The following is a 10281-nucleotide window of genomic DNA, read 5'->3' as shown; positions in this document are numbered from 1 at the left end:
AGAACATAAAGACAGACGAAATGCCGCTAAGCATTTTGTCCAGCATGCTATCAGTTCTGCTTGCTCGCCGCATTCAGGATACACCAATAATTAAATACTTTCTTATAAACATACAGTATAAGGGAAAAATTTATAATTAAAACACACACAAGTAACTAATAGCTCACCTCACCCTCACACGGTAGAAATTCTAGCTCAGACTACATCAGAACTCTGGTCACGTTCAGCTTCCATGTATTCCATAATCAGATTCGCAAAATAATCACCCCCAAATTTCTCGCGAGCAATTAAGATATTGGAATAGTTAAGGAAAGGTTCACGTTTTTATTAACGATCACTTGTATGTTCCACAAAGTCGAAACCGATTTCTTTAATATGGATCTCATCTTTTCTGTTCCCAGCAAGACGTTAAAAAAGTTGTTGGCTATACAAAGCACCAGAAACTTCTAAACTCCTCAATGGGCGATTGTCTCCACTTCACAAGTTTTGCTCCGTTTTGCTCCGTTTTGTCAGGTTGTTTTATATTTTAGGGAGTAAATTGTTTTGTTTACTGCAGTTCCTTACAGTTTGCCATCTTTTTATTAGACATGTTCTCCTTATTGCCTCATGGAGGCGCAATGGCCCAGTGGTTAGGGCAGCGGACTCGCGGTCATAGGATCGCGGTTTCGATTCCCAGACCAGGCATTGTGAGTGTTTATTGAGCGAAAACACTTAAAGCTCCACGAGGCTCCGGCAGGGGATGGTGGCGAACCCTGCTGTACTCTTTCACCACAACTTTCTCTCACTCTTACTTCCTATTGTTCCTGTATTTCAAAGGGTCAGCCATGTCATACTGTGTCACGCTGAATATCCCCGAGAACTACGTTAAGGGTATACGTGTCTGTGGAGTGCTCAGCCACTTGCACGTTAATTTCACGAACAGGCTGTTCCGTCGATCGGATCAACTGGAACCCTCGACGTCGTAAGCGACGGACTACCAACAACAACCTTATTGCCTCAAGACAATGAAATAGTGTCACTGGTTGCTCCTGGTTGAGAAGGACCTGAGGCCGTCGACTTCTTGTATTGAGGACGAGGCGAGGTTTACGGTTATCCTTGATACTGGGACGAGTGTTCTGGAATAGCAGTGTCTAATTCCAGTTTTTAGTGTTGTTGCTAGTTCTGCTGCTGTCCGCTCTCGAGAGCAAAAATCCATCAAGCAGATTTTACTGTCATACGTATAACAGATAAACATTCGGCTCTGCACCATCGGTATAATTGCATTTCTATCTGAAACCAAGGTCTTCTAGGGTCATTAAAAACACCAATGTCTATAAAGTCTCTCCCAATTCACTCATAATTTCTAGTCACTTTGGTACTCACTCTCTGCTCATACTATGCTGCAAAGGTAAAATAAGCCAAAGGTCAGCATCAACACCAGAACTACCTTGCATGCCTCTACTCTTAAAAATCTGGCGTACACTCCCGTATATACTGTCCGGTCGATTGAAACCACAATGGAAAAAAATTCTAAAAGATTATTGCTTTGAATTAAGTTTTACAGCATTTACATTCACTCATCTCAATTCCGACACTGTGACAACCTTATCTAACGATAGAACATTCTGCAGTCTATTAGAAATAGAAACCAAATCTCTCTCAAATTAAATCTTAAAACGGAAGGATGCATTGGAAAATGTAGTCCTAGATAATGATCAAAAAGATTGGAATAATATTGATCATAGGCTTGGTCGATCAAATTTGACCTGCAGTTAACAACAAAATCATAAACAATGATCGATAGAGACAGCACCAGTAATAGATATCACCGGGATTCAAATTCAGAAACACATAAGGACGAAAATTAAATTCGGCAACAATATAGTTGGAAAATGCTTTTACATTTGAAAAGGCGAATTTCATTCTCTGTTTATACATTAGATTCATTGATAAATTAACATAATGAGCTAAAATGTTTAACATTAAAGGAAAACATAAATTTCTTACTTGTGAATACAAAGATATTTAACCGCCTGTTTCAAACTGGTTAGAATGGCAAAGTTGCATTCATTTTCTTCTATACGCATTCGTTTTAGCAGCCGGACGAAAATCTGTTTGATAACTGGGTGAAATCGAATTTAACTACTCTATGCTTTGATTTTCTTTTGTTATTTTTGTTTTCTTGTTTCAGTTATAATAAACACCTTCGTAGTTAATTGAAAACTCACAAGCCTAACAAAAGAAAACATTATCACTAGATGATATAACAATAGAGAAGGAACTATCAACCAAATTGTTATTGATATATGGGCGGTAATCTGTCAAAGATATTTTAGCAATGTAAATAAAAATTTTCATTTCTCAGGTTCATAATTTATCATTTGCTATGTTCGGTTTTTGATTGAGTAAGCCGTGTTTACTGAGTATTGTAATAATACGAATTAAATGACAAGCAAATGTTTACCTATTAATATGAATGTAGATGTGTAAGGGACGACCGTGCGAACTCAAAAAAGGAGAAATGGTGACGAATGGTAAAACAGAGGACTCCTTTTATTTAAACGTGTCACACGGTCGAACACAAAATTATATATATATCAATGATGATATACATGATATGTTATGCGACGATAACATAGATGACCAGTAATGAAAGACCACAACCGTATTAGATGAATAACAGAGATATTTATTGTAGCGTTAAAGATGTATGTCTGTGTGTGAGTGTGAATGCGACATATAAGAACATAATCAAAGACAGGCCGTCATACAAAGAAAAGTGTGTATGTGAGTGATACATGTGTGTGTATGTGAATTATTACAGCAGATGGAAAGAGAGTCAATAACACGTGAGCAATTATACCAGTTCTTTAGTACACTATAGGAAAAGTTCTGTATGTGAAAGTGAGGAGAGGCTGAGTGTGGCAGAGCTGATCACTAGTTGTGATGTCGTGGCATCGATGCCGGGCCGTGATTCTTGTTATACAGATGTTCGTCGCTGGCTGAGATCTCTTGTCTGTTTATTATCGTGGTGAAGCTAAGTCACCTAACAGAATCGAAGAGAGAGATGTGCCGCGGAGATTTGGTTTGGTGTACTTAGAAAGTCGTGTAGACGCTGGTGGAGATTGATGCTTGGTAGTAATCGTGTTGGTCATGACGATGATGCTGGTTAGTAGTCGTAGACTCTTGTTGCTGATGTGGCGACGGCGGTGGTCATCGTGGCTGGACGAAGCTGCTGAAGGGGTCTCTGGCTGCTGCTGCTGTCGTGTGGTACACGGAACAGTCTTTAAGAGAAACTGGACCGAGACAAATTTGTGGGGTATGAGTTGATCTATTTATAGCGTTAAGAGGGCTCCAAATGGCTTCAGAATTTTACTCTATCACGTGACCTTATTAGGGGCCGTGATTGGTCAGTTTGCGTTCTGGCGGGAACGGTTCGAAGAAGTTGCCGATTCGAATAATGATCAGTCACGTGATGACAAGGTTAATGTTTTCCCCTACGTTCGCGTTTATTTATATTTAAATGAGAAGATTGTATGTAATGGCGATAGTAGTTTGTATATAATGGCGGGAGGTAGTTTCACTACAGATGATACTGCTAATGAATATGAAATGTTCGCAGATAATTGAGGAATTATGATTTTATAAAGCAATATGATCATGTGTTGTCAGACATTCAGTGCCCCCATTAACAGGCAAAAAAAAAAGGAGAAAAAAAAAAGAGAAATTTCATGTACAGTTTCCTCTTATATCAGGCACTGACGATTTAGTTTCCCCACTTTCTCAATTATTTTTCTGAAAACCTATCGTAAGGAATTATCTGTCTCTGTACAGAAATCTGTCACCCCCATTTAAGAAAGAATATTATTATGTTACTCTTTTACTCTTCTACTTGTTTGAAGTAATTTGACTGTGGCCATGCTGGAGCACCGCCTTTAGTCGAGCAAATCGACCCCAGGACTTATTCTTTGTAAGCCTAGTACTTATTCTATTGGTCTCTTTTGCCGAACCGCTAAGTTACGGGGACGTAAACACACCAGTATCGGTTGTCAAGCGATGTTGGGGGGACAAACACAGTCACACAAACATATACACACATATACATGCACACACACACACACACACACACACACACACACACACACAAACACACACGACGGGCTTCTTTCAGTTTCCGTCTACCAAATCCACTCACAAGGCTTTGGTCGGCCCGAGGCTATAATAGAAGACACTTGCCCAAGGTGCCACGTAGTGGGACTGAACCCGGAACCATGTGGTTCGTAAGCAAGCTACTTACCGCACAGCCACTCCTACGCCTGTTATGTAATATCATGACATGAACAATTGTATATTGGACGAAACACCATGTACTCTTTTGTTACTGGTGACTGCGATTGTCATCAATTCAACGTTGATTAAAATAATTACCACTTCATTACTGATTGGGCTTGATTTAATCGACTACACATCTGTATAATTTATCACCTGACCATCGTGCCTTGCCCCAGTTACTACTTGATTATCAGCTCCCTCTGTGTGGCGGCTTAGGTATGCCATGGCTTTTGATGTGCAGAAACGGATTCAAGTTGCGCCCCCTGCAACGATTTCTGGACGGTGAACGTGTGTAGGCTCCGTTCATGAGACACTTCTTTCTGCAGCTCATCTCTTTGACAGAGCCGCAGTCCTGGGTGAAAGATAAACCGAGACTGGGCGCCTGGCACCTTGAATCAGGCGCTTACTGTCTTCTACCAGTCGAGTAATAAGATCCACTTTAACTATATATAAAGAATTAGTAGCAGAGAAATGCGACGATGTTCTCGTGAAGAACCTAGGCGTCGATGAAAATGAGCTAGCTAGTTTGTTCCGGAGGACTTTCGGTCAAGGACTACTATGGATAGTTTCCAGATGTCTTTGGCCTGGCAGTGCTACCGGGGTTGGGGTGGAGGCACTACCGGTTCGAGATTAATTCTACAGGCATGGATGTGCTGTCAGACGGGCTTGTGGGAGGTGCGCGCAAAGCGACGAAGCCGTTCTGTACGCCCTCGTTCAGTGTCCGGACATTGCTGACTTGTGGAGTTATGTCGAACAGCTGCCGTCACATGTGGAACGGATCCGTCTGTCGGCTGAGTCAGTAGTGATGGCTGCCCCACTGCCCTCCTTTAATCGGGCAGGCAAGGCAGTTTTCCTTTGCTGTGGTGAAAGAGGTCGTCTGGTGGACGTGGTCGAAAGGAATGAGGACAAAGACATTCTCCAGCTGGTTAGATCTGCATTCATCGCAACTCTTCTATTCCAATGGACTTTCAGTAGATGGGATGACAGGTGAGGTCACCATAAAGAGACATCTGTATGTCGTTAGATTATGTTTATAAATGATTGTATAACACGAGAATCACTTTCTGAGTCATCCTAGTTAGCGCCTAGTGACATGCAGAACGAGATGACCTGTAATCACGTGAAACCGCAGGTTTTACATCAGAATGTCCCTCTACTGGAAGGATGCTGTGATAACGGCAATAGGTCCCTCACTTATAGTGGTTCTACTGTGTCACCTGATACCAGCCAGCCAACCAACCAACCAACCAGCCAACCAAGGGTATTTCTGCGTCCTCATGCTCAGATGAATTGTCACATGTGCTAGTCAACCCATAGCTATGACCCCTGATGAGTGCTACTACTCTGAGTCAGATTAGAGCCGGGAAAAATAGTGGCTAAGAGATGCTCTCACATTTCTCAAAACCCTGAAATTCCAGAGCCAGAGTTCCAATAACGGATGCTATAGTCATACCTTGGACATACATATAAGCACACACACACACACACACACACACACACACACACACGTACAAGCATTCACTGAAGCATACACGCATAGAGACATACGTACATGCATACATACATTAATCTATACATACATACATACATATATATATATGTATACATATGCATACACATACACTTATACAAACATACATATACGCATGCACACTCATGCACATATATATATACATATATGCATGCATGCATGCATGCATACAAACATACATACAAAGACACATCTATATTACTTAAGTCCTATCGGAAATCATTACGTTCGTGACAATGGGTGGACAACATGATACATGAATGTGAAGATAAACACATTGATCGATTGATGCAAAAGTAATTATTGAAGCAGGGTGACAGATGTTAATGCAAGGTTTAACGATTGATATAGATATCGATTTATTTTCTTGTTTTGTTTTATTCTCTGTTTAACATAACGCAGTCCCTAAATTGATAGACTTAGGTAAACAGGTAAGTCATTTTCTGAGGGCATTAATGACGTGAGTGAAATAAAACGCTTTCTATTGGGAATCGAAACTAGGCTGCAGAGTTCTCCGTATTTACTACATCTGACTCTATACTAATAGCCACTTGAACTCTATGGATTTTTTTTTCTTTTAACTGTAATCAAAGCTTGCTATTTATATTTGTTGTTGGCACTCCGTCGCTTACCACGACGAGGGTTCCAGTTGATCCGATCAACGAAACAGCCTGCTCGTGAAATTAACGTGCAAGTGGCTGAGCACTCCACAGACACGTGTACCCTTAACGTAGTTCTCGGGAAGATTCAGCGTGACACAGAGTGTGACAAGGCTGACCCTTTGAATTACAGGCACAACAGAAACAGGGAGTAAGAGTGAGAGAAAGTTGTGGTGAAAGAGTACAGCAGGGTTCGCCACCATCCCCTGCCGGAGCCTCGTGGAGCTTTAGATGTTTTCGCTCAATAAACACTCACAACGCCCGGTCTGGGAATCGAAACCGTGATCCTATGATCGCGAGTCCGCTGCCCTAACCACTGGGCCATTGCGTCTCCACGCTACCTATATAGCAGAAATTATAAAAGATGGCATTTATATCTTTCCAAAAGACATTAGTACTTCGAACTTAAGATGAAATGTTTTCATTTGTGTAGAGCGGGAAATAAGGCAGCGAGCTGGCAGAATCGCTAGCACGCCGGGCGAAGTGCTTAGCGGCATCTCGTCTGTTGCTACGTTCTGAGTTCAAATTCCGCCGGGGTTGACTTAGCTTTTCATCCTTTCGGAGTCGATTAAACAAGTACCAGTTACGCACTAGGGTCGACGTAATCGACTTAATCCCTTCCCTCAAATTTGAGGCATTGTGCTTCTAGTAGAAGGAAATAAGGCGACGAGCTGGCAGAATCGCTAGCACGCCGGGCGAAGTGCTTAGCGGCATCTCGTCTGTTGCTACGTTCCGAGTTCAAATTCCGCCGATGTCAACTTTGCCTTTCATCATTTTGGGGTCGATAAATGAAGTACCAATGAAACACTGGCGTCGATATAATCGACTAGTCCCTTTCACTAAAATCTCAGGCCTTGTACCTATAGTAGAAAAGATTATTGTAGAGGGAATTATCGTCAATGGAACCAACTTCGGAACTCCATTTCGTTCTGTACAAGTATTCAATACTGATTTAAATACAAACAGAAAGGAACGTAACAAAGGATTACAAACATTTAGCATGGCTCTGTACTGGTTCTTCCACTTCTCCATCCTATGTATATCGTTTCGCCACCAAGTGGCTTCGGATTTAATTCCGCTGCACAGCACCATGGGCTCTTCTATTACACAATCCAACAGGTATTTTGTTGTTAGGCCGTTTTTAATTGATTTGTTTTTTCATACGTCCTATCCAAAACTGGAATCCAATTTTTACCTTCACGTCTAGATCTTCACCACTCAGTTTTCACAAATTTTCCCATTTTCCAGAAAAGTACATTGTTTACCTGTAAAATTTATATACGAAATTGATGCATGTGGGACAATAGAACCATGGAAAAACATTGGGTGACAAGGTGCATCACATATATAATTGATGTTATATATCATCACATATATAATTGATCACTATATAATTGATGTTGCGTACCCCATTGACCCACGAATAGTCAAGAGGGAAGGCAAAAAAGAAAAAAAAGATATATACATTCCTCTTAAGTACGGAATAACCCGGCTATGGGAAACGAAGAAGGTGAAGAAGTGCCAATTGTTGTTGGGTCTTTGGGGACGGTATCAGAAGGCATCAAGAGGAATATAAAAGAGATCGGAAGAGAGTGTCCAGTAGAGCGGTTACAAAAGGTTTGCATCTTTGGCACGACCAGAATAATCGGGAAAGTATTAGATAGTTGAAAAGAACAGATAGCATGGTACCGTAGGCTGCAGGCAGCCAGCCCGCTACACAGGCAAGACTCCAGGAGCTCCAACAAAACCTGTGATTAAAAGAAATAACAATAATAATAATAGTAGTATACACATTTGACCTTTGCTGACCGCAAGGGTGTGACGCTTCTCTTACTTCCTGATCACACTACTACTACTATTACTACTACTGCTGCTGCTGCTGTTGCCACTACTACTACTACTACTACTACTACTACTACTACTACTACTACTACTACTACTACTCAGTGATTTGACTGGGGACAAACGCACATGCGACAGCGTTTACATCCTGCTGACAGAACATATACAATCCCATTACCACTTCTACCACCGCCGCCGCCAACGCCATCACCATCCTAATGGAAATAGCTCGGAGCTAATGCTAGTTGGAGACTGTATGATAGTTCTGTCTTTCGTCTCCCTGTCACTGTCTCCCTCTGGCTGTCAATTCAATATCTGCCTCTCTTTGGCAGGTCATGACATGAACTAATTTAAAACTTCATAAAATAAATCCCTCCCCTGGAAAATGATGATGCCTGGGACCTCTGAACCTTACCCAAGGACCCAGACAACTGGTTAACCCCATGTGCTTATAGCACGGCCTTGGATACCGACCATGGAAATACCTCCTAGAACCCGTATCGTTCAGAGAACGGGTTCGTTAGTGACCTTAGGTTCTGACACTGAGCTCGAAAAGTCTTTAAATCAGGACCAACTTCGTCAAGAACCTGTAGCAAGTTAAACCAGGGATATTCCCGGAACTGACGCTCAGGATCAACTACCAAACCTATCTCAAAGAAACAGAAATACAAGACAGAAATGGATTAAAGAGGAATATATCAAGGTTATGCATGCTTATTATTATTCAACACTAAACCCAGAAACATCAGCCACTCGCAAAAAAAAAAGACCTACAATATCTGGAGGTGCAAAACCCCGCATAGCAAGCTGTACATGGACAGATGGACAGTAATAAACTAGGAGCTGTGAGACGTGATATCCTAAAAAATAGAAGACTAACTGACAGCAAAATTGGTAAAATAGTTAGATCAGTCAAAAGTCAGCTCAGTATAACACACACTCACTTATACTCACACGCAAAAATGCTCTGAAATCACTAACTCAAACCAGCAAACTAGGTACACAGAACCCTATGAAGGTAGACCATCAGTTGATACTAAAAACACTATAAATGATAACGTTAGACATGCACTGTCATTGTCTTTTAGGTAGTGCAATCGAGTTGGTTGATCTCCACTTGTGTCTAATTTCAGGATGGGTGCATTATAACGAACTACAGCAACAGTCCATATGTTGATGATAGTCACAAGGTTCCTTGAGTTGAGTTTTGATTTCAAGAGAAGTTTGAGGCGCTCCAGATATGGAGTGATGACCTTGTCTTTCATTTGTTTGTGCAAGGTATTGTCCAGCTCCAGGATCCTAAGGTACTTGTACTCATCCTCATCCGGGTCTTCCATTCTCACCCCGTTAGAAACTCCCTTTTCTAATGGAACAGCTGTTGCTGAATCGCTGATCTTATTCTGACAATACCATGTGACTCACCTGGACTAATAGCAGCCCACTTTCCAATAGCCATATTGGATTACCTGTGTCTCTTTCGGTAATTCAAGCATGAACGAGACAGGTTTTTGCTGGGAGCTCGCGAAACTTTAAGTTGCATAAACCCGAATCAGACTGGTTTAAATATTATTGCATGTAACTCCTAGTAAATGTCTTGAGCGCCTTTTTCTTTCGTAGATCGCTGACCACTACATTTATATATTTTTTCTCCTTGTTTCTCTCCTTATTTCTTTCTGTGTTCCTTTCAGTTGAAGAGCGTAGCTCGAAACATCAAAGACTTTCTCTATTCCTGAGCGTTAAACTAATACATCCATTTATTGTTTACACCACCTGTCTTCGTCTGTTGTTTTTTTCGTAAATTCTCCCATATATATATATATATATATATATATATATATATATATATATATATATATATATATATATATATATATATATATATATGTGTATGTATGTATTATGCAACTTCATACAGACACATATAACTACATGATTTCA

The 10281-nt window shown here is 40.9% G+C and overlaps 1 protein-coding gene across 1 annotated transcript in view; it reads right to left on the bottom strand.

The window, feature by feature from the left end:
• Nucleotides 1–9799, bottom strand: part of LOC128248762 (uncharacterized) — a 24727-nt gene extending 14928 nt beyond the window's left edge. The window contains exons 1-2 of the mRNA XM_089358204.1: nt 9766–9799; nt 8872–8989 (exon numbers count right to left, since the gene is read on the bottom strand). Coding sequence (XP_089214330.1) covers nt 8872–8989; nt 9766–9799 — 152 coding nt within the window. The remainder of the gene's footprint in view (nt 1–8871; nt 8990–9765) is intronic.
• Nucleotides 9800–10281: the final 482 nt, after the last annotated feature.

The sequence above is a fragment of the Octopus bimaculoides genome, chromosome 9, assembly GCF_046866305.1.
Source record: "Octopus bimaculoides isolate indiv1 chromosome 9, ASM4686630v1, whole genome shotgun sequence".
Taxonomy (NCBI): domain Eukaryota; kingdom Metazoa; phylum Mollusca; class Cephalopoda; order Octopoda; family Octopodidae; genus Octopus; species Octopus bimaculoides.
Note: the sequence above shows the minus strand (reverse complement) of the source record. Positions and strands in the feature narration are given on the sequence as shown.